The sequence below is a fragment of the Falco biarmicus genome, chromosome 4 (assembly GCF_023638135.1).
Source record: "Falco biarmicus isolate bFalBia1 chromosome 4, bFalBia1.pri, whole genome shotgun sequence".
Taxonomy (NCBI): domain Eukaryota; kingdom Metazoa; phylum Chordata; class Aves; order Falconiformes; family Falconidae; genus Falco; species Falco biarmicus.
The window spans coordinates 10878578-10903969 of record NC_079291.1 but is presented as its reverse complement, the minus strand read 5'-3'; the positions used below and the strand labels follow the sequence as shown (position 1 = coordinate 10903969).

General features: G+C 38.9%; 1 protein-coding gene across 1 annotated transcript in view; it reads right to left on the bottom strand.

Moving 5' to 3' along the window:
* Positions 1-25191, bottom strand: part of TGFBR2 (transforming growth factor beta receptor 2) — a 130260-nt gene extending 105069 nt beyond the window's left edge. The window contains exon 1 of the mRNA XM_056335381.1: positions 25110-25191. Coding sequence (XP_056191356.1) covers positions 25110-25176 — 67 coding nt within the window. The 5' untranslated portion in view covers positions 25177-25191. The remainder of the gene's footprint in view (positions 1-25109) is intronic.
* Positions 25192-25392: the final 201 nt, after the last annotated feature.

Here is a 25392-nt window from a genome sequence, read left to right as displayed (position 1 = left end):
GCATTATAACAGATTTTAAAACAGGCACCTGAAAGAGGTAGTAGTAGAAATCTATTTAGCTCCTAGAACTATTGAAGGCCACTAAGTTATAAAACAAATCAAAACCGTACAGTAAGTTTTATTCTAACTTTAAACAATCCTTATTAGGAACATGGAAAGCCATATCATCTCCAAAGTGGCTCCTCTCTCAGCTTTGACACAGGATTCAAGCCCAGACCCTTCTGTTCCTGACTTTTGCTCGGCTTCCTGCTATAGATGTGGAAGAAGAGACTCAAGGGCCACAGAGCAGAGGGGAAGGGGCAAGGAGCAGGCACTGGGGCTAAGCTGCAAGGCGATATTAAAGCTGCAGTCCAGGTTCATCCTGTGGTGAAGGGAGATGCCTAATGAATAAACTGGATGCTTTGGGGGAGCTGAGCACTTACTCTAGTACTGGCCTCCAAGAAAATTTTCCAACTGACAAAACTGATCCCAGTTTGCCTGTAGACTACACCTCCAAAGCTCCTTTCTCCAGCTCCACCAGACTTCCTCCTTCTCATGTGTCACCCCAGATGACCCAAGGGAAGGAATCCCATTCTCTGTGCCAGTCAGTGCAAGGAGGACTGGAGAACTCCTCCACAAGGTGATAGGGCTTTCTGCCATGTTCCCCCAGCACGGGCTCCGCTGAAGGGCTGGGTGCACACTGAGACCCACATGGCTCAGCAGCCACAGCCCCAGGCTGCCTGCCTGCAGAGTGTGGCTTAGATTTGAAAAGGCAGCTTGGTTTCTGGATGCCCATGTGACTTGCCCCACAGAAAACCTTGTCTGTCATGGGGCCCAAACAGCACAGACTTGAAGAGAAACAAAGCAGACAAATATGGAAAGAGCAGTATGATTCTTACTGTACAGAACCTGTAAGAATACAGTTCTGGTCTGTCATATAGCCACCACAGTGCAGGGATTAACAGAGCTCCTTGTTGACAAATTTTCCTGTCTTTAAGCTTGTTATTATAAAGTACTAAAAATAGTTTCAATACTAAAAATATTTTTTAAAGTGTTCTTAGCTTATCCTTAATACTTAAAAAAAGTTGAGTGATTTTTTTTTTTTTTTTAAACAGACAAGGAAACCAAACCATGTATTTTTCTTAAAATGGTGGAAGAACTATAGGGAAAGCTCTTACATGAACTGTGTAACAGTAGTTGTATCAAAACAGCTATGGAATAAAGCAGAGAGGTATGACAGTTTTTGACAAGATATTTTGGAAAAAAAGCTGTATCATGATTTTCCTCCTTTTTTTTTTTTTTGAAACTGAAAATATGCCTTTTTTTGATGCTCCTTTTTCCTTTCCATCCAAATAATGGTCCTTTTTCCTTTTCAAAATGAATGATTTTGATCAAGATATGCTTTTCCTATGAAAAAATTTCCTTTGGTCAAAAAGGCATTTTTGCTTTTGTTGAAAAAATATTTCACAGACACCCACAGAATAGCTCCAGTCAAGAATTTTGTTTCGCTCTTACAGTTAATGCTACCACGTTATTTCCCCTCACATGAAGCAAGTACAACCATTAACAGTGTGCTTATGGTATATGGAAGATATAGTTTCATGCTGTTTCATAAAGCAGCATTCCTTATCAGAACATTACTACTCAGAATATTAAAAAAAAAAAAAAAAGATAAGGTAGGAAGAGACAGTTCAATGCTGTAGAGTGAGAGAACAAAGCTGGGAGGACTTTTTTTCCTGAGGTGCTGTGCAGACAGGCAACATACTTGGCAGAAATGAAGTGGTCACATTTTTTAGAGTGTGGGAGGAAGCTTATATGAAGGTACACGGGCAAAGCGGGGATGAGAAGATGAGGGGAGATGTCCTGAGGAACAAACATGCCTGAAAGTTTTTAGCAGTGCTGTCTGACTTGCAAACTCAGCAGCCCGCTGTACAGCCCATCTACAGTGCATCTAATAGCAGTAGTGTATACATCAGTGACAGCCCCTGGAATACAGCCCTTGTCCTGCTCTGCTACCATATTAAATCACCGGATGGACATGTTTGCATAAAAACATTAAAATACAGCATTGAAAACATGCCATATTTACCAGGAACCGTCAGCTTTCTATCTCCTGCAGCCATTTTGCTTCCTCACATATACATATATTTACCTCATTTTCAAAATGCGTATTATTAGGCTGACTGTTATGGCTCCTCTGGAGTGGTTACCGTCTGTTATGTAAACATATCACTGCTACAATTTATAACACTCTTGTTATTTACCCAATAGAATGTGTAACTGTTCCAAGTGAGCCATTACCGTCTGCCACGTTAAGTAAATCCATCTTCAGCTGCTTTTGCAAGCATGAGTTATAATGACACTTAACATTTCAATAGTGCCATACATGTTGGAAGATCTCAATGTGCCTTATAAACATTAATGAATGAATTTAGATTTAAAAGCAGTCCCATGTGGCAAGAATTAGAACTAAGCCAATAATTCACAACCAGGTCCCAATACGGGAGGAGCCTTAATCGCAGGCACTGACTTCAACACGGCTGCTTATGTGTTGGAAACTTCACATGTGCCCAAGTTCCCAGGTGACTACGAATCTGCTACAGCAGGGGTCTACAGCATTCATTTTTCATCTCTTTCTGTTTGCAGAACACGATCAGCTTACAATCTTAACACAGGAGGTCTCTCTGCAAACCAGTCTTAATTCTGGAAGACATTTGGTTTGAATTTCATGTGTGCAGCCTCCCCCGCCACCCCACCCCCCCAAGCCACACAGTGAGTTCATTCTTTTCAGGTTCCTTGTATTTTGTGCTCTTCCCAGCAGAAGAGTGTTTCACCCCTTAGTCACCCCACAGCACAGTGTTCTTAGAAGCACTGGAGGGAGGCAGACAGTAAAGTCAAGCAGAGCTTTCCCCAGCTGGGCAGCAAGGACACAGCTCTGCAATCAGACATTGCTGCTTGGTGGAGGTATGGGGTCTTGAAAGCTGCTAACAGAGAGAGGAGCTGCAGGTGTCCAGACCAGAATGTTAAAAACCCACTTGTGTCCACTGCATGACAGTGACATGGCAGGGAGTAGTAAACCAAAATCACCTCCAGTTACTGCTTGCTTTCATTGGAAATCCAAGCTTTTGGATGTCTTAGATATACTGTGGTCAAACAGTATTGCCCTGAACTTATTTTCTCAAGACAGCTCATCTGGGAGTAAGGGAAATGGAAAAAAAATTTCATGTTAACTTAATTATGAACAAAAATAAAAAAAATCATATTGTCCTCTGAATTTCCCTGGCTGCTTGAACACTAAAAGCAATGGAGTTACAGCAGCACAAATAAGAAAATGATAACATTTAATTTGATTTAACTAAGAAGTCCAGAACTCTCAATAAAATGTCTTAGTAACTACAGTCCCTATGATCAACAGTAATAAATTCCATTAAAGGGGCTCAAAACAGACATCAGTTTTTTAAGGATACTGTTGATGTATATCTATGCATGCTCCTGTAACTATGAGCTGAGGTAGTACGACCTATGCATGATAGCATTTGTCCATGAGAGAAAGCACAGCGAAGTAAGTCAAGTCTTTGCACGTGAAGAAATGGAAGATTTTTTAAACTCTAAAAATTATCCATGTTGCTAGTGATGAGTTATATCAGATTACATTTTGTTCTGACAATCTGTTTCTAAACTGCATCAAGACCATGTGAATATTCTCTAGATTGTATATGTTGTGCAACTACTCTAAATACCAGATGCTGTACAAGCGTACCTCTGATCACAGACACATTTTAGAACTGAAACTCTGGTACCAAAAGTATTTTCAGGAGCAAATTCCTACAAAATTTGGTGATCAGATATCAGATGATTTACTGCATTTCCAAAGGTGCCAGATCACTGTAAGTCCTCATGAACATTTCTAGTTCATATGCATATATATGTGCCTTCTTAGATGGTACGTGGAAGCCAGGCCACACATTTACAGTGCATCAAGTAAACACTGGCTAGAGAACTGACAGATGTGCTAAAACAGCATGTCTAGCAGCAGCTTGACATTCTGTGGGCTGGCAAACCAACAGCAAGTGAAAGCAACATGTAGCAGGAAAACAACTCACAGAAAGGTTACCATTAACCTCCCCCACTACTTTATCATATCCTCTTCTGTTATTTACTGCTGCTTATAGCTTCCCATTTACCCTGCAATGATGCAGGAAAATGCAATGTCTGGAAAATTGGTGGAAGTCACTCCCTTAGCACTTCATGAACCTGCTTCTTGTCTGGCAGCTGACTGACCTTGCTGCACTTCCATTTAAATTCATGGAGCTTAGTTTGAATTAACACTTAATGTAACTAAGGTGAGCATCATTTCCATAGTCTCTCACACCTGATACATAATTTTCTTCATTGACTGAGCAGAGACTTCCATATAAGTAGCACTCCTTCCATTAAAAGCTGAATTCTGGGCTCTGTGAAGCTGGTGACAAAATGCTCACTGCTTCTGATGTTTTCCTGGCTTTTCAAGTATATCTAAGCAATTTAGAATGGACAAGTGCACAGTCTTAACAGTGCAGAGAGACACTGACGTGACAGATGAAGATGAATGATACACTCATAAAAATAGAGAACTTTGAATATCCCTTCTTCTGTAGATTTAATTTAAGTCAGATCCTTCAATATTGTATGGATGTGGTTTATATTAAAGAGTTTGAGAGCAATCCCTAAGCAGTGAATTGAACACTTTATCATTCAAAAATGTAATACAAAAGTGAGTTAAAAAATACAAGATATGAAAGACTTGGGAAAAAATTAATGGTCATGCTCTCATAGCTCCTAATGATAAATGATGTCTCACACAGATTGAAAATCGCTTGCCTTTTGCTTATGATGAGTTTTTCCATTTTAGATTACTGAAATAGAAAAAGAGGACTTGAAATATTTCTAATTACAGGGAAATTCTGAACTGGAAAAGATATCTCATTTCTTTACATGCCTCTTATTGATATTCTGAGAGACATGAAAAGTGCCAATTTGAAATCAAACAGATGTGGATGGATTCCAACTCTCTGCATATAGCAGAGATTTGTGTACAGCTGGGCCTTGTGTACTAGCAAACACGGTTATTTGAAACCTAAATGTACGGGTCCTTTGTATTGTCTCTGAGTACAGCAAGAGATGCAAGAAAGGTTTACATTTGATGTTTCAGCATTAAAGGTACTGTGGGACTAGACAAAGGATCCTCCCCCATCAGCACAGGTTGTGGGAATGACCCTATTCCAGCTCTCCTCTCAGCTCCCTCTGTAACTTCAGTCCTCTAAAACGAGAACAAAAGACACAGGCAGAGTAGGGAATGCTAAAACCCTATTTTCTTTCTCACAGCCCATTAACAAAACATACTTTAGAGAGGTCTCAATTTACAGTGGGAGCCGGGCAGACCTAAGAGCACAAAAATACAGGAAAATCAAAGAAGTGGTTTAAAATCTTTTTCTCCAGTCTCTACACTAAGCACAGTGACTGACATCAAAGAACATTGTTTATGCCACTGCCAGCAAAGATTTTGAAGTTAGAAATTCTGAACTTTTTCTCTAGCCTTCTTTGAGCAGTAGTTTCATCAGTTGACTTTGAAGGGTTCCTTTCCAATTAATTTTTTCTATGTTCCTACGATGATTATGTAACAATAGATCTACCAGTGAAAAGAATCAAGTGACATCAGCTTTAAGGAGCTTTTAATCCATCTTCTGTTTAGGAAACTAACTTCATGCCTTTCAGGAAGCAAAGGGGAAACAAAGAAATGAGAAGATGTAGATTAGAATGACTTTCAAATGACCAGCTTCCAGAGAACTGACCTCGTCTTACATGTGTCCCCATCATAGTGAAGAGATTTACAGTCTATTTTCCTTTCTTTTGCAATTGCAAAACTTCAAACTTAACACTAAGGCAACTCTGAGTGGTGCCTTTCCATTCCATTCTTTCCCCAAATGCCTTTCACGCCACACAGCATTAATTGCTTCTTTTAGCCCTGGAGTTTTGCAGCTTTGCTTCCCAGCACTGTTCCCCTCTTCAGGAACAGATCGTGTTTCTGGATGAGAAATATCAAGGGCATGTCACAGACACTGATGATATCTCATTGTGCTTTCCACACCTACTTTGGGCACCATGAGATTTGCCTCTTGACTATATGTAATTGGCTTTTGATATCCTCCTGAAAAGACCATGGCTGGCTTTATTTCCATCTAAATCCAGGCGTTTAAGTGAGGACCTGAAATTAGAAGCATGTTTAACATCTGTGTTCAGTGAATGGCCTTCTGGAAGTCCTTAACCACCTTCGCAGATAGAGTCTGCACATAGAACCTTAGGTGCAAAGTGTCAGCCAATAAAAAGAAGCTGCAAGTTTAGACTTGATTATCCATTTTGAAGAAAATGCAGTGGAGCCAATAACTCCATGTGACTACTCAAGATGCTTGCAACTAGGTTTATTTGCATGTTTCACAGGATTAGAGTGCTTGAAATTTAGCAAGACTGGTATTGAACTTCTTAGGGGGGGTAACATTTTTCTTCCATTTCTGTTGCTGCACAACTGCTGGGTATAACAAACATTAGCATTTATTTACCAGAATGTGGATTTCTTATTTCTACTAATTGTACCTTGCCACTATAAGGTGTGATTGATAGTACTGAAGCATGCATGCATTAGCCTGCTAGTCCAGCTCACTTAAGCACATTACTGAATTTTTCTGCCAAAACTTTTGCTTTATTGGTATACAAGAAATCAACATGCTTTGGATTTGTTTCTGTAGTCTTGGCTTAAAAGCATAGGTCGAGCTTCTGTCAGCACCATCTCTTTTCACATCAAATCCATTAGAGCAAATAGAATGGCATGAGGTAATCACTGAAGATGAGATTTGGCGCAAAACTCATAAATGGTCTGTCCAATCATTCCCTCCAGGTGCATAGTATTTCTATATGACAGTTTTCTTTTTGGCTGAATGGAGATGACTGTAAGGAGAAGTGGCTTCCTAGCAAAATCTGAAGCAAAGGCCAAAGTCTAATGACTTCATATTTGCAGGAGTGGCTCCAGGTAAATTTATTCTTAAAAGCCTGTTGTTTTATTTTAAATTACAGTTACAGAGTTTTCTAAGGAAAGGACAAATACAAAGGTAGAGTGGAATAACCAATGAAAAATGGCACCTTTATTTTGGGGAAAAACATCTGTTTCAAAACACCCAGATTAAGTTTTACCCAGAAATTACTTCTGCGGGTTTTGAGGCTCTTGGAAAGTGGTTAGATGCCTGTGAGATGCAGAGCAGCCTCTGCTTCAGTACTGCAATGAGTCACTCCCCAGTTCTGATAAAGGCTGAAGAAAAGGGTCTTTTGATGGGATCTGCAAGATTGTATTTTTTCCAACAAATGTTTTTACTGTGTATTGACTGCAACATTTCTGCAGAGTCCCATGGCTAGGTGGCAATGTGATCCGCAGTGGAGAGAGCACCCTATACAGAACTATGTGTAGGGGACCTCCACACAGTCTGAAGAGCCACTGCTCATCAGCTCACTTTAGGATCAGGCCACAACACAGTAAACATTTTTGGGAACTTAAAGACACCCCACCCCAACCCCACCTTCAAAGTGGACTGTTCTGGTCATATTTGGCTGGCCTTAAAAAGGAGGTTTATCTCCTATCATTTTCTTTATAAACTAGAACTATAAATAAGGGACTGATTCTGCCAAATACAGGCCTCCCAGTGCCCCACTGGTTCCATCGGCATGGAGAATGCTCTTATATTCTTTAAAACGAATATAAATCAGTCCAGCCATATTGACTTTACCACTAGGATTCTCAGGTTTAAACTATCTGAACCTCCTTCTGGAACAATGATCCACACTTTCCCCTCTTTATCAAAGTTACCAGACATAGGATTGTATAGCCACTGAGCCTGGCTCCACTTTAGAGCATGTCTCCTAAAGCACTGCTTTGGCTGTATAAAGCGTTGATTATTGCAGCTCTAGGACCCTTTGCAATTTAGGGATGAATACTTTGCATTTTATTTCTGCAAAATGTATGGGACTTTTCATAGATTGTACAATATCACTGCAGCTTTTTTTTTTGCCTTTTTTTTTTTTTTTAATACGTATATATAATAAGAAGAGAGGCATCATCCTGCAGGGATCCCGGCAACTAATTCTATAACCATTTTTTTTTCCTTTAGTGCTTCTGAGAAAAACAGATCAATTAATAGAAAGGAGGAATGGGGAAAAATCCAGGGTTTCACTTTGGGAAATAGGGTTCATCTCACCTAGCTTCAGCTTTCTTGAAGAAAGGCAATCCAAGACAGTCAGACAGGACTATTCATTCTTTAATAGGAGAGGTGGGTTGAATTAGTCTCAGGAGCTGCCTGCCTCTGTTCCTCTGTCTCCAGACAGAACTAAAATAATTCATGTAGATTAAGGGGCAAGCCTTAAGATGGCTGAAGTTAAGATGTAATTAATAGGACTCATGTATTGAAGCCCACTTCTTGCAAGAGAGAAAAAAACTTTAATTCCAGTGAGTGACAGGCTCTATTTTCTTTTTAATGCAGGATACAGTTTCAAGCAGCCTTTTATACCCTCTGTTTCTAATGTGGGATTTAAATGATGAATTCTTGCTTCCTTGCCTGTCCAATAGATTTTGGTTTTATTTACAAACTGAGAAGTCTCATGCTTGGTCCTAATATTTTGTAAACATGAAGGCATTATTATGGATATGAATAGACACTAGAGAACGAGCCTTCAGGCTGGAAGGAAAATAAAGCTCTGCAGAGCTGAGGGAATATGGCCTGGCAACTGAAACAAGGTGAAAGACAGGAAGGCAATCTTAAAGGTGCCTGCTGATAAATACTTTTGTGACCCTGTTAAATGATCGTATTCACTCTAGAGTCAGATTTGTGCAAGTATAAATCTTGGAAAAATACCAAACAAAATTATTTTCGTTTAAGGAACTGTTTCTCATGCAGAATACTAATAATTTAAAGTACACCACCCCAGCTTTCTGTTTGCTATTTCTCTGGCATTTTTACAGAAAGCATTACAATAAAATAGTAATAGTGGTTTTGTAGTTGTGATGGCTGAGTGGTATTAGCGTGAGCTTGCCTGCTGCTTTTCCCTCAGACCAGAAGAAAGGTTTGCATGCGTGAAGACTTGTCTCTGTTCTCCGAGTGTTTTAGCGGGTCTAATGCAAACTATGGCCTCCCCCTTGAAGCTTGCAGTTGCTTCAAAGAGAACATGCAGACACCTTTAGTGTCAGAGGTTACTGAACAAGACCAGGATCAATGCTTCCCTGCAACAAAGGCCTAGCAAGAACTGAATGCATGTTTCAATCTAGCAAGCAAAAAGGCATGAGCAGTGCTGGGGGAACACAACAGCAAGCACAGAATGTGAAGTGGACCTTGGGAATAACAACTGACACCTGCAGCCTCACCAGCGGACAGATATTCAGCTCTGAAAAAATGACTCATACTAATTTGAAAGTGTGTGTAGAGGAAAAGCTTTGGCAGCACAGTAAAAGAGGCAACTCTCCTTACATGGAACCAAAAGGCTGTTCTTTAGAAAACAGCACATTCGGTGTCATTTTAATCTCACCAGGATAATTTCCCAAGATTGAGAAAGGAAAGAAACTGTGGGTGATCAGCTAATCAGCATCCCCCTGCTAACAAATGCTATTGAAGAGCTATAGTGTCACTCACTGATAAACAGATAATTTCAGATTTGTGAAAAATCTCTAATTATTCCAAGTCATTTATAGAAGGAAAAGGTGACAATGGCATGTTGGGGAGGGAGTGGCAGACATGAGATTTCAAAAATGCTCTGCTTTTTCCAAAAATTCTTTTCTGTAATTTTGGCGAGCAATACTATTTCTTAATAGAAATAACAGTTGAAAAATTCCAATGTGAGAACAGCACAACACGTGGGCAAGGTTTGGCAGTACAGATGACTGCATCTAAAACTCACACCTCTTATGATTTACAGGCAAGTCTGCACCTCTACATTCATTACAGCTAGAGCTTATTGTGATTTTGACTGTCAAGGCATTAGCACTCTGCTGTTCCTGGATAAAAATAAAATGGCATCACAGAAAACAGACACTTCAGATTGCCTCCAGCTATTCTATCTGGCTCCCATTGTTCCTAAGGTTGCAATACTGTGGTCACTAGCATGTATATTCCTGAGAACACCACATTAAAAGTCCACATTAAATGTTGCCATTTCTTCTCTGTAGGAAATTCTAGACTTTTTTCTTCCTCTTTTGGAATAAAAAAAAATTGAAATTTCAAGAGTTTCCCATGAAAATGGGAAGTTCCCAAATATTTTGTTTCCAAATAGCTAAAATGACTGATTTTTAACAAGTGTTGAAGAAACTGAAACTGGAGACCACAACAGACTCTCGCCTAATGCCCAGCTTCTAGGGTAACGACGAGTCAGAAATGGCAAAACTCTGAGAGTCCATGGGTGAGGCAGTAGACTGGGAATGTGGAAATTAGCATTCCAGATCACTGGCAAAGGTGTCCAGAGTAGAGTTTTTACACAGAGCAGGATTTTCAGTTGGCTTATTTAAATCCTGCTTTCCACATGACCCACCATGAAAAAACCAGAAAACATTGCCTCAACCTTTCTTTCTCCCAGATATGGAAGGAAGACTGTTCTGGGCAGAATTAAATGTTGGCATTTGAGAATTTCTGGTGGGTTTTAATTTTTTTTAATTTTAAAGTTAGATCAATTTAAGACAGACATGTGTAGACTCTCTTTTACACTCAGAGTATCTGTAAATGACTTGTATGAACATAAATAACTATTTTTTTTCAGAAAACCCCCTCCAGTTTATATCTGGAAAGTTTCAACAGTATCTACATTAAAGCCCTGAGAGGGGCCCCCAGCATGAGCTCTCAGCTGTACAACAGTGGGCCAAACTCCAAGTCGACCAAAGGCTCCTTGGGCTTCTGGCCTCCAAATGTCTGCGAGAGTTCCTGGCAGGTATAAAACCCATAGAAATCCCATAGTGCTGAAGAAGTGACTGTTGCTGGGGTCTACAACCTCCTGCCAGGCAAACAAATGTGAAATGATGAAAACCTTGTCGTTCACAATCAGTTTCCTAAAACTGACAGTGTTCCACAAATTATTCCAGATGTGATGAGTCACCATTTTCTGGAAAAAAAAAAAAAAAGAAAAAAAAAAAAAAAAAGGCTTGACTGGAGAACATCCAACCAATTCTATTCTTGGGATGACTAGAAATTCCATCGTACTAGACTTCCTCTTGTTCTTTGACCTACGACAAAACACGGCCACAGCTAATGGAGCCCAGAGCAGCATGCTTCAGTTGGTTGGGCCTCCAAGCACATTTCCCACGAGTATCTCGTTTCAAGGAGTACCACTGGTTTCAAGCTAAAAGCACCTTCTGTGCTGCCACAAAAATGTGCTATCCCTTTCACTGTGACTGCCAAAAATCTTTGCCCTCAGAAACAGAGCCAAAGAGCAGAGATAACAGAAAGACCAATTTAAATTAATTCATCCAAGTGCAGTCTACTTTTCAGAGTGACTGGTTTTGGTTTTTTTTTTAGACATCCCTAAATTTGTTCTACAATTGAATGATGGCAGATAGAGAGGCATGTATCAGTAAACTGGAAGAAAGTTAACGATCCCCTGAAAATGAGGTATGTCCCAAAATGTAATTTTGACTAGCCTAACTACAAGCAACACTGTTTTCTACCCTTGTTAGTAAGGTACCTACCCTCATGTGACTTGTTAAGTGCTGCACTTACCAGTCCATCCAGGTCCCTGTAATATGCTCAAGCAAGCATGGCAGAGTGACGGCAGTCTCAGAGACAGTAAGCTCCTAGCTTAGTTCCAGGAAGGCTGGCTCAATTCAAGCTACCAGTGCCTCCCATGAGGAAAAAGGTGCAGTGTTTATTAGATACCAGAAAGTCTGCAATATCAAAAGCCCCTCTAAATGACCCCACTGTTGGTAAGGCTTGAGCAAAGCCTTGCATTTAGGCTGTGAAGTTATCACCAAAGAAATTCACAGAAAAGTGTTTTTCTTACTGATGCTTACAGAAAAGCTGGGTTTTCCTAATAGAAGAAAGCTAGACAATATTATTAGAAGATTTAATTTTTTTCCCAACTTTTAGCAGACTAGTCTTCATCATTTGCTGCTGCTTCTTTAGTAAAAGGATTAATGCAATTAGGAGTTTGCTAGTTTTAGATAGTTACAGACTTGCATTCAATATGGCTGTGATAGTGTGAGACAAGGTGAAAAAAGCTTGCACAGGCAAAAACTTGGCTATCTTTTAACAATTCCATCAGTCAGTCTAACAAGATATCTAACACCTCCATACAGGGAATGCTTCATCAGTCATTACATTGGCATAGCTTGCAGTGGTTTTGAAGGAAGCTTTGTAAAAATGACAGTTGGCAGAATAACTAGGATTTTGCATGAACAGCAATATTCTAATATGGGTTGTCTCTGGTTTTGGTAAAACAAATTATATAAGAAATGAACATTTTGTTTTTTGTTTTTTGAAGGACTACTGGAAAAAGTCCCCTCCATATTTTAGATGAAGTGGTGGACATACTCATACATTGCACAAAGGAGAAACAGGGAAACCTAGAACCTCCTGCAGCAAGCAAGAAGAGGCCCAGGGCAGACACTGAAAAGACCATTATAATTTAAATAATTTTATCTAATTTGGAGAGCAGAATGTTTGAATTGTTAAATGTTAAGAAAGAAAGCAAACCATTCCAAGATCCTTAAGCGAATTATTGACACACAAAGTAAAATCTGCAAGGACTCAACAGCAGTGTAAATTTGCATTTCCATAGTCAACCCTGCTGAGATGAACTCACATGAAACAGTGGGATCCACATATGTAATTTAGTGCAGGAACTATTCAAGCCTGCTTTAGCAAAATGTATATTATATTCAATTATTTTTATGCATCCTTATTTGCCAAATGCTGATGTTCCCTAAAAGAAAAATTATAACCAATTTAGCTTCATTCCTGTCAGGAAATTATTCTGAAATGACAACCGGCTTTTTTTAAGAAGTGTTGCCCTGACTGTTCAAATGTGTTTAGCAGGATGATGCAGTGCAACAGATGTAGTTAGAGCCAAAATAAAGAGAAAAAAGTACCAAAATGGGGACTCTGACCTTATGCTTTTGCTTAAATCCATCCTTGTTTAGCAGAACATTTAAAACACCTGTCTTGCCGACCCAAGGGCCAATGGGTATCAACTGTGTAGCTAGTACTTGCTTACACAACTCTCTTTTATAATGTCTAAGTGCCTATGAATTATTCACTTCACAACCCACTTGACAGTGAAATGATCATTCTATCACTGGGGAACAAAAACATGTAAGTTTCCTCTTTTTGTGATTTCCACCTTGTGGATGAGCCCACTGCTTTTGCCGAGGGGCCCAGAGCAGCTCATGTTGTCACTGCTTTTGCCTTGCCACAGTCAGCACCTGTCAGTCAATTCCACACTGCACGGCACTTAAGGCAAACCCTGGCTCCACAGCTGTTTCATACACCTCCATTTTTCCTCTGTCAAAGGCATTTCTAGCACATGGCTCATGCTATGCACAATACTTGTCTGTCCTGTCCTCAACATGGCAGTTTCCCTCCTCAGACCTTAGAACAGAACACATTTAGTGTGAAACACTGCTGTTTTCAGACTCCTCTAGACTAAGCCACTCTACATCCCTGTAGGTGACCAATATCTCATAGTGATGAACTCTCCTGTCTCATGTGGGAGATCTTGAGGAATATTGTTACAAAGATCCCGCCTCTCCTTCAGGTCCCTTGTAGTCCCTTTTTTGGGTTGAGACATCTTAAAAACCTTTTAAAGGTTCTCTAAACATTAATCTCTCTATGTTACTGCAGGAGGTCATGTGCCAATATGATGCTTTCTGGAATGGCAGTGGATGACCAGCCTGGTTGGAGGATCAATACCAGAGGACCCTCCCGACCAGTGAAATGATCTTTGTTCAGACCCTATGTAGCTGTTAATTTTGTCCAGAAAGAGACCTAGTTATTCCATTTCAGGTGAAATCTCAGGATTGATCTAGCAAGCAGATGGCACATACAGTCAGGGAAATGAAATGCTGAAACATAGCCAGGAGTCAATCACACTAAGCACAGTGGAATAAAGGCAGACCAAGCAGTTGATACTGAGGATCCTGTGCAAGTAATTTTGTGTGTTTTACTTCAGACTTGAGTTAGCCTGATTCCCCAGACAGAATATTCTCCCATTTCGAAGTGGCTGTCTCTATGTAAGGTGTTCTACAAAGCCAACTAGGACTGGTAAGTCTGCACAAGCCAGACACCACCAGAAATGATGTAAACTTTGGAGCATTTACTGCCTTTTGCTTGTATATGGCAATACGGGATTTGCAGCAAGTCATCAGATGCAGGTCCACGGCAAAGCTGCTCATCAAATTCAAATTTCAGTCTATCCACTGGATTATCCCTTCACCTGGAGAAGGGAGCTTAAAGTTCTATCAGTATGTAGGTGGCAAATGGAACAGGTGGTTATCTACACACAAAGCAAAGGTAGAAAACACAGTTAGCAATGACATTTTAAGCCTTTCTGTTAAGTGATCCATTACTAAATATATCTTTTCTTTTACATACCATATCTGAAAGAGCAATTATGATTAAAATGTCATTTTTTAATTGTATTTTCTATCCTTGACTTTGTAGCATTTAGAAGAAACTCCAATTCTTTTCTTCTAAAAAAAGAGACTGTACCAGGCATATAACAAAACAAATTATTTACAGGTCTCGGAGAGAGATTTCTGTTTAATTAGTGGTATAATCAGTGAATCCTTAGTGTCTAGTACCAAAAATGGTTAGTACTTTGTAAATCCTTAGAAAACTAGTTTCTGCTTGATGATTTGAATGGTAGCCAGGTAAACCTGAGCAAAAATAGCTGGTTTACAAGACAGAGAGAAAGGCAGGAGGAAAACACATGCAAACTTTGCCATTACTTCATTTAGGATTTGGTACATATGGTCCTACGTGGAGTTTAGCACACAAATAAAAAGCTGTTTAAGATACTACTTTTATCCATGCACATGTGAACCACAGATAACATGAACAGGAAGAGATGTATATGCTGTGTGGCAGACAGCGTGAACAGAAGGTGAATTCCAGAAAAACCTTTTAAAGGAAATGTGTCACTTTCTGCCATGCAAGTGTGTTTATTTTGACTTTAGAAAACTGATGTAATTTTATCAGATTTTTTATTTTTAGTAACCTGAAAAACAGAATCCCTAATTTCAGCACTGATTTTACTGTAACCAGGCAGCATTAGACACAAGGAGCAGAATATTTTTATCTTCTGACGTAAGGGCAGAAGTTGCAGCTGTTTGAAAGGTATTAAGCTTTCACATCCCTAATCAAGGTCAATGGTGTAAGAGATTCAGAACTCAAAAAGTGAAGCAACCATCAGCTGCATTTGAACTGCTTGTGTGAGAAAGGGATTCTATTTTGTTCATCTTCATTTTGAACTTCTTGATTAAAAAAATTTTAGAGTAGACTCCTATTTTCCTTGAAGTCATGGCACAACTGCCTGGACCCATCCTGTACCAGGACTGCCAGCACAGCACAGTCTGGTAGCACTAGATTATCTATTAGGGAGTAAAAGCAGGGAAGGGAACTGTGGCCATCACTTTTGCTCCTAAATACATCAGAAGTTACGAACTTTTGCAAATATACTTCATAACAATTTATAATGTGCTAAGCAATCAAATAATTTCCTTTAGCACTGAGATTGATTTGAGATGGAATTGGCAATCTTGTGAAGTTTTTTATATTGAGACCTATGTGATTTTGTTTGGATTTGCTGAAAAAGCCTGACTGAAAAAAGCACCAGGTTTACTGACACTGTCTTCCCTCCTATGCCAGTGGCAGGAAGTCTGGGGCAATGAAGCATTTTAAATTTCAAATTTTAACATTTTCATCAAGAGGGAATATACCAAGACACCAGGGAGAAAGCAGTTCTAACAACAGCAAAAGTAATCTTTGAGGCAGAGCAATGAGTATCATATATCTGAAGCAAAACATTTCAAGACACACAGCTCTCTCCTCCAAGCACAGAGTAGTTGTCTTCCTTTTATGCCATCCTAAATGTCTAAAGAACAGGCATAGAAAAGCAAGCATGGTTGGCAACAAAGAACCAGAAGGAAAAAAAAGTTTGCAGGAAAGACAGAAAGCAGCAAATTGACAAGGATCTGGTAGTTTGGACTGTTAAGGCTTGAGGATGTGTTGAATTATCTTTTTTTTATTTCTAATTTGCCAGACATGGACAGATGTCTGAAGCCATCCTCCAGCTCAGCAGAAGTTTTGCTATTCCCTTCCAGATGATAAGGAACTCAGTACCTCGTCACATTAATTCTTGTTAATTAGATGCAGACTTCTGTTTTGATGTCTTCGCATTGCATTTCTAGGCAAATTCTCTTTCAATTCCAGACAGTATTGTCAAGGTAGAGCAAAAGCAATATTGCTACACTAAGGTTATATATATTTAAAATTTCTAGATGGATCTAACAGCCCGATTTACTGATTCCAAACATGACAAAACAAAACAGCTTTTATTTGTATCATTATTATTAATAGTGGCTGGGGAATCTAGAGAGATGGGCATTATATATAATTTTATGTGGTGTCAAAAATTATTAAGGAAATACTAATGCTTCCTGCTTTGCACCTGCAAGAGTCTCTATTTTGAAAAAAACAACTTTTTCATCTGTCCTTTTAGCAGCCAAAATGTTCATTGGTAAAATTACCATTTACACAACCATAAAATCAGACTCAGGATCCAATTCATAAATTCCTTTGAAGTAGGTAAATACTTCTTCAATTACACAGAAAAGGTAATGAGTTGCATAACTTGAGCAATATTCCCTTAAAGGCACATTAGAACTGGAGAATTCTTGTATTTAATTCTGTTTATTTCTCTGCCATGTTGTATGTCAAACTGGAGTTTTGTGAGGATTTACACTAGGTCACCTGTGGACAATATGACAGTTTGAGGGTGAAGTTTTTTATTTTTTCTTGATTTTTTTCCCAGTCTCAATTAATAAACTCAGTGGTTTTTATAGCTTTTGAATAAGGAAGACAAAGCAATTGCTTGACTATAAAAAAAAATACAAATAAGGATTTCAACATCAGTTGAAATTGAATTTTCTCAAGTTATCAACATCATTTGAAATCAAATTTTCTCAAGTTGTCTTCAACGTGCTGATTTTCTTTAGGAATATATGTGCAGTTGCCTTCTGCCTTCCCCTCCCTATCTCAGTCTATTCCTGTCCTTTCAGATTTTTGACATTTGTGTGACAGGGAGAGAAAATGAACACACAGATGCTTAAGGTCATCTTCATAATTTTGTACTTTGACATCATCTCCATCTACTTTCTCCTTGCCTCCTCTACCAAACTGAATGAGAAAAATTCACTTAGTTATGACCAACATGAACAGAGACACGTCATGTTCACGATGGTACCAACTGTTTGTGGTGAAAGCCAGCTTTATTCCTAAGCACATTACTGAGTCCACCGTATCTCACTACTGACTGCAGAGCTGAGGTAACTACACAGTTTTATTAAATCAAAGTGAATGAGCAGTTTTTCAAAACTACATAGGTATTTTTCTATTGAAATATAGGCTTCCTAGGTTCTTCCAGCTAACCTTACCATCTCAACATCAGATGAAACTTTCTGAAGCTGGTCTATATTAATCTCAACACTCTCACTTATTTCCACCATTCTAACAATAAGAGCATCTAAAAAGCTCTTCCTTTATAAACTAGCCGCTAAATGGAGACTGCTCTTTGCCCTAAGGTGCTTTTGTATTCTCCCCTCCCCTTGGCCACAAGAATGCAGCTTTAGGTGCCTGGCCATTCACATGGCTCTTCCATCTGAAAAAGAGTATCTGTTCCAACATCCCTTTTAAATATCTTTCTGCCCTTTTGTGGCCATCTTATTCTAGTTGGAAATGGACCAGTGTGGCAAATAACATTTACATCAGTAAGTTGCTCTTTCGGTACTCCACAGCTGACTTAGAGTTTCATTTCTTTGATGCTTACAAGGTTTTACCTCTGGAAGATAGGTCCTATTTGAACATCTTAAGCTCTTGGTTATTTCCACGGACAAGATCAATTTAGTACCAAATTAGAAACTGTCTAACATTTGGTAGTTTGAACAAAGTGAGTGTTAAAGAGACAGAGCCTGCATTTGTTGAACTCAAAGTGAAAACATTTCTGAACTCCAAGTAATGTTCTTGAGCTCACTCATACTCAGATTGCCATCAAACATTATGGGTCATATTTTGAACTTGTTCAACAATATAAGAGACTCTCAGCAGCCTCCTAGAGAATATTGCATAATGCAAGAGGGATGCTAAACTTGCACATGAAGCTTCAAGTTGCTCCCTTAGAAGACTGTCACAGGAGTGAGGCCAAAGAAGCTGCAAAACATCAACCATTCTGGGTCTCAGGGTTGTTTCTAAACACTAAGTGAAAAGTAGCAGAAGTTACTGCCCTCAGTGGGCTGCTCTAACTTGCACTGCTGGTAATATTATCACTAGGATAGGCAAGGAACTTAGTGTGTTCCAAGTCAGAACACCATAAAAAAGCAAAAGCAAAGATAAAAAGTGAATTTTTAATTAACCAGGAATGTTTGCAAATGGGGGGCGGGGGGGGGGTGCGTGGGGGGGTGGGGAGGGGAGGAGGGGTAGAATGCATTTTTTTAGAACATAGCTTTTATTAAGAAAAAGTTTTAAGAAAACTTTTCTTCTTTTAAATAACAAATTCTCCCCTCCTTCCGAGAATATTCTGGACAAGAAGCTCCAATATTTTTATGCTCAAGTCAACATTTATAAAAAAGGAATTTTGACCAGCTGTACATACAAGTATAGCTCTGTTCCCAAGAGGTCAAGTGTGTTAAGCATCTTACAGTGATTTTTAGCCAGTGCACATCCTGTATCTTTCAGCACAATCAAGCAAGAACAACTCATTTTTTATCAATATGATTTGTCTGAATGTTTCTGGAGCAATGCTGTAAGAATGTGACCACATCCTCAAAAGCCTGGGTTTTAACTTAATTTGATTTCTGAGAAAGTATGGCTGAGCCTGATGTAAACTGCACCACTGTTCTTGCTGAGGGATTTCTGCAAAGTAGCTTTCCTCATGCATTCTGACTTCACCCTGAATTATTCTTCAGGAAGGGGCCTCATTCAGAGGTGCTGAGAATCCTCAGTCCCTCTGAAAGTTGGTGAGCTAGTGATTTTTTTTGCACATCACTACAGGATGCTAACATTTTGAAAGCTGCTTCAAACCATACCTATCTCAGCTGACTGTGTTTTGTGCTCTAATTTGGGATTTGGCCAGAGCATGACATTCATATCAGTCCTATCTTGACATCAACAGCTACTTACATTTCTTCATTATTCCACTTTTACCAGCTGGTCTCTTATAACATGTCACAAGGGACTGTATCAATTACATGAGGTTATGCTACACCTCTGAGCATAATCTAAAACTGGGGTTGGGAGAATGGGGTTTTCTCACAACTGTAGGCAAAATGGCCGCTTTACAAGAATGGGTGCTAAACAGTAAATTAGAAACCTAGAGATCTCCTGATCTATGAATTACTGTTACATGAGTGAGTTATGTTACCACAAACATATACCAAGCAAATATGCAGTTAAACTGCTTGAGCAAGTCAAGAACTCTCTTTGCTTACCTATCTAAAGGCACTCTGGAAGCTTAGACTTAATGTTTGGAAAAAATAATCCTTAAAAGCACTTCAAATACTCTATTGTATAAACTGCAGTGAAAAGAAGTCCACTACTAAATGAGAGCACCCTGACAGTTTGGGGGGAAAAGTGCTCAACTTCTATATTGACTTCATATCACTGAAGACGCTGTCAAATTCTCTAGGTGGATGAATCCTGGGCCAGGATAAAACGACTGTGCCAAAATATTTTCCTTAAACCATATGGTGGTATATGACAAGAGAAAGACTTCAACAAAACTGAGTTAATCAATACCAGCTGGGAGTTTGCTCCCAAACCCACTGTTTTCATTCTATTTTACATAGCACAAAGCTGTATTTACATTTTGTGAAGGTGTATTTCATGCAGTAATACTTTCATGCCTATGGATATTACAAAACAATTACATTTGGTTAGTGAAACCACCACCTGCACCTTCTATATCCATAAGTGCAGAAGAAAATGGTACAACAGATAGGACCATACTGTGGCATTTAGTCTGCTACCATTCAACTACTACTGTGAAGACAGCTTTTGAGAAACTAAAACAATAATGTTATTATTGTCACCAAACAATACTGCTCAAAGAATCAGTGCTATATATAAACTCCTAAGAATGTTTTCATCAGGTTGGGAAGCCAAGTCTTTGTGAGGCTGAAAAGAAGTTTTAGTAACAGAACAAGTGTCCATTCTGTACTGCATTCCTCAAGGGTTAGAAAAATGGCAGAAGTCTACATAGTTTATGGCATATCAGCATTTTTTTCATATGCAGAACTAGAAAAATGAAAATATATCTTTGTTTTATATGGGTTTTCTTTAGCCCCTCAGACTACTGAGCTATTCTTTAAATGCCTTTTGCTAACAAAGATTTAACATTTACCAGAGGATTGGGAAAATTCCTCAGGCATTAGAAGCATGGTTGATTAAAAAAGCCTGCATTTAGTAATTAAAACAGTGCAACTAATCCACAACTTGAAATATTTTGGAAGCATATCATAGGGTGAATAACACAGCTGTCAAGTAAAGAAGAGCTTTTCTCATAAAGGATCACTTCACTATATGAGTATCTCCAGATCCCCTCCAGCTATAGTGCACTTTTGCATAGTTGGAGATTTTTAATATTTCTTAATAACCAATATAAATCACAACATTTCATAACAGTGCAAGATTTCCTAGGGTTGGTTTAACACTTGCAGAGAGCAGCAGTTTGCTGTATTATCCAGCTAACACTTAGATGCAAGTGGTTTTGATTCAAACAACATATTTAAGATGGGTTTTATATATTGCTGGTCATCCTTCTGTAAGAGGTCTGCCATTCCATATGCTAAGTTGCTTAAAACTTTAGATTATATAGTTAGTCATCACAGACACATCAGGAGGACTGTGGAACCCCTAGACTGATATGAAACAAACCTCAAGGAACCAAACACTGCCGCCCCCCCCCCCCCCTTTCTGTCACATTGCTGATGGACATGGTCTGCTTTCCTCACATCTGTACTGCTTTATCAGAACGTGAAAGTCTCACAGAACATTTGTAGCAGCCTCAGTAAGAGCACCTAGTATTTTGCAAGCCTGAATGAAGTCAAGGTATTTTCTTGTGTAGATTTTCAGCCAAGAAAGTAATAAGGAAATCTTATTCACGACATTTTTCCCCCAACTTCAGTCAAAGAATATGTTAATCTCTCTCAATTATGTTCCTCTCTATCACTTATGGAGGAAAAAAGCTTTTGTTTCCTGTACAGGAAAATAATGAGGATACTTACTCTGTGTCAGGCATTTCAGAAACCATGACTGGGGCCGCAATCACCAGAAAAGCCACTATTCATGTGGCTGCCATCAACCATAACTGTGTCTCTTTATACTCATTCATTCACTCTTCACCACAGGAAGCCAAACTTGCCTCATTGGAGGTACCAAAACCTGAGGAGCAGCCATTACTCCCAACTACAACAAAAGGGGAATCACAAGTGAAGGTAGTTCCTGGGTGTAGCACTGATGCCTGAGACACAGACTGCTCAGCAGCAACCTGCCAAGCTACCGGCAGGTCCTACTTTGTCAGTTCTTCTCTTCAAGATGCATCAGTCTTCATAGACCCTCAGTCATAAGAGGAAAAGGACAAGAGGGTCTTAAGGCTCACATGGAATACAGTCCAAGGGATAAATAACACATAACTAGGTAGCTCATCTAGGCCTGGCTGGGGGGAGAAGAAATTAGTCAGTTGTGAACAGGAAAAAGGTTACAGTGCATTTTGGGGGGATTTTATTTTCAATATCTTTAGGCTTTAAGACTAAAGAAAGAAAAATATAGGAGATTTCTGTTATCTCTGTACTATGCATGTTTATGTGATAAAACTACAACTGGCAGGTAGTATTTGCTAGCAGCTTCCTATTTAATCGCACTGAAACTGATCCATGTAAATTACACAGCCTATTAACAAAGGGCACATTACTGCTTACCTCCTACAAAATGTCTCTGCAGATACCCAGTCTCAAATCATACAACAATAAATATGCACATAATCAAATTTGATCATGCTAAGGTGATTATTTCTGCATTGATTGAAAGGCACTACTAAATCTCTCCAATATTCCTACAACCCTCCAAAAGAGGTAAACACAATTTCTCTGAGAATTTTTCCCTGCACTCCCAGTTGTCTTTTTGGACCTTAAGATTAAAAAAAATGGAAATGTAAACTATAGAGCTGATGGGATATGGAACTATATATAGGAATAATACAGAAGAATTACCAGGCTCTTAAATGCTATGAAATTTAACCTGGAGTTTTATGAACAACAACAACAACCTTCTCCTGAAGATTACTTTTAGCCAGTTCAACACCTTAACTCTGTTACAATGTCACAAGAGAAAGAGAAATTGCATTGCAATATGTCAGTAGAAAGGTAAGCATGGGAGGTCCTAGCTGGTATCAGACAGTGGAAAACCTTAACTGGTATTTATAACTGCAGTAGATGATGATTGTTGATCTTGGATATTAAAGAGTACAAAATGAATGTTTCCTTCCTCAGCATATAGTAAACTCTGTGTATGCATGTTTCTGCATATGTTAAGTTGATGACATTACATAAGAAATCCCTGTTTTAGAAAAAAAGAGTATGAATACATAGATACATCTGGAAGACAATCTCAAGCACCTGGTGGTTGTGGGTCATCTTTGTATACGCTCTCACAGCCAAAGAAACTGCATCATGATGTGCCTGCTTTCACTTCGTTATGGAGGCTACAGAGCTTAACACTGACATCTACATTTCCTTTTCCTCAAAAGGAGTGGCACGGGAGAAGGCTGTCTTGGCTTTAACCCAGGTAAGAACTGCTTCCCTCCAGGCAAACAGTTGGCTGGCTGACTGGCCAGGGTCAGGGGCTGACTCTTTGTTCTTAGTGACTTGATTCATGACTTGGTTATTACACAGACCTTATATTATCTTCCTTGTCTTTTCATGGTATTTGTTTCGTAAGCTGGGACTAAATCCTTCACATAGAAAGTCACAGCAAGCTTTGCTTTGGGCTTTGTTAGGAGCAGTATCTTGTGCTGGTGCACTGTGAGCTCTGTCTCCTTTTAACTCACAACATGTCAACACATTTTTGCAGCTCTATAGAAAGTACTGTAATCTTAAAACAGATGCTTGTTGTAGATAAGCAGGGAATGACTCTGTGCTGATTCTAAACCAAAACAGTGTTATCTCTGTGAGCTATTAAAACCACTTTGGTCATCTTCACCAACCAAGCAGCAGTGCAACAGATACTCTGATGCGAGCTTAGAAAACTGTGAACCATTTGTTTCCTAGAGCCATTACCTGCTGTTCTCCTATAATAATGTTTGCAATACACAAGCAGGAGTAATGGAAAATGGAGACTTCTCCAAACATTTTCACTGTGTGCTCATTTTAATCCCTGGGAACCATCACATAAAGAGAGGATTTTATTTTTCACTCTAATTCCCAACTTGCTTTGTTTTCAAATCAAAAGTGTCACTACCTCTTCACTCTGTGTTCAAATCTAGTGACAAGTTTCAATGCATCATTTTAATTAAGCTTCCAAATTTGTTCATAAGCTGTCCAGGTCACAAAGAGGATTAAAAACAAACACTAGTAATGTATTTTTGCATAACTTCTACAGGCATCTATATTTGACTTGTATCCAGAAGCAAAGGTAGCAGGATCCACATTACTGGAAAGGGCATCAGTGAAGTTTGACATTGTTTAAGCTTCTGGAAGCTCTGCTCTGAACTCTGCAGTGCCTCTGTTATTTTGGGATTTGTATGAGAGGTACAGGCTTAGTAACTCAAACAACACACAGGAATTGGAAATGGAAAACTCACCGCTAAATGCATAAATTATTTATGCAATGATAACAGTTGTATTTTCAATACACATAATAGATTCATATATACTCCTGGAAACTATGCATTAATAATGCCTCATCTACAGTTTTCATGATCGTCACTAATTTTGCCCTCATTCTAAAATTTGCCACCCTACTCCTCCACACCTCCAAGTCAAGGGCTTCAAAGCAAGGGCTAAGGTATAAATTCCCCTAAGCTTCTATTTACGTAGAAAAGAGAATTTTATAATTATTACAAAATTCTGTGCCTTAAAGGAATCCGAAGACAGGCATTTTTTCAGAATTTATGAGACAAAAAAGAAAGCCCACATTTCTTCCTCAGTTTTTGCCATCTCACAGCAAAACATTACAAAAAAGCAAGATACACCATGATTCAATGGACATATCAGTCAGAACTAAACGCACAGAACCAGTTTATTAGTGATTAGTTCCCAGCAACCCATCCTGACATTCTAATTTTAGCTCATTAGCAGCTCAGGGACAGCAAAAAGCCATCCAAAAATACACACACACACACATTCTGATCCCTTCCTGGATTTTCTGTGGAAGTACAAGTAAAAACTTTTTTTCAGATTTGCTGACTTCTTGAAGTAATTTAAAAATGCTTGATCAAAAAGACTGTTTAACACAATACAGATAAAAAATAATTTTGGGAGGATGCTTTTATCTATGGGAATGAGCCAAGTAAGTCTGTGGACCTTAACTATGAATTTTCCAACTTTCATGTGTTCAATGGCTTGTGAATTTAATCTTAACTCTGAATTCCCTGGGCTTTAAAAATCCATGTACAAATACTTTTCTGCTAACTACAACATTCTTGTAGGGGTCTTGTGCTATAATTTACTACTGTTCACACTGAAGCCAAACTGCTTTCACTTAAAAAGCAGGTTTGTTAAGGCATATACCATTTCTGGTACTTTTTGTTTTAGTGCATTGTTCTCCTTTTATCCACACTGAAGATTTTTACACAATGGTGACTATCAGTACCTTTAATCCCAGTGATGCTACAGGCAGAGAAATGAGAATCTTCCTCTTGCACCCTTAGGCAGTTCATCAGGGTGGTGGTTCCAACTGCAGAGACCTCACATCAGCTGGTGCAAATTTTCTGTGGACCAATTAGCAGAAGATGTCACTGTACAGAGATGTCAACTGACATCTTTCCACAAGTGTTACAATAAACATCTGAAACTGACTATTCAAACTAAGCTATTATAATGCCAAATATTGCATTAAGTCCTGTAAATGTTAGTAGAGTAACAGACTCATGTTT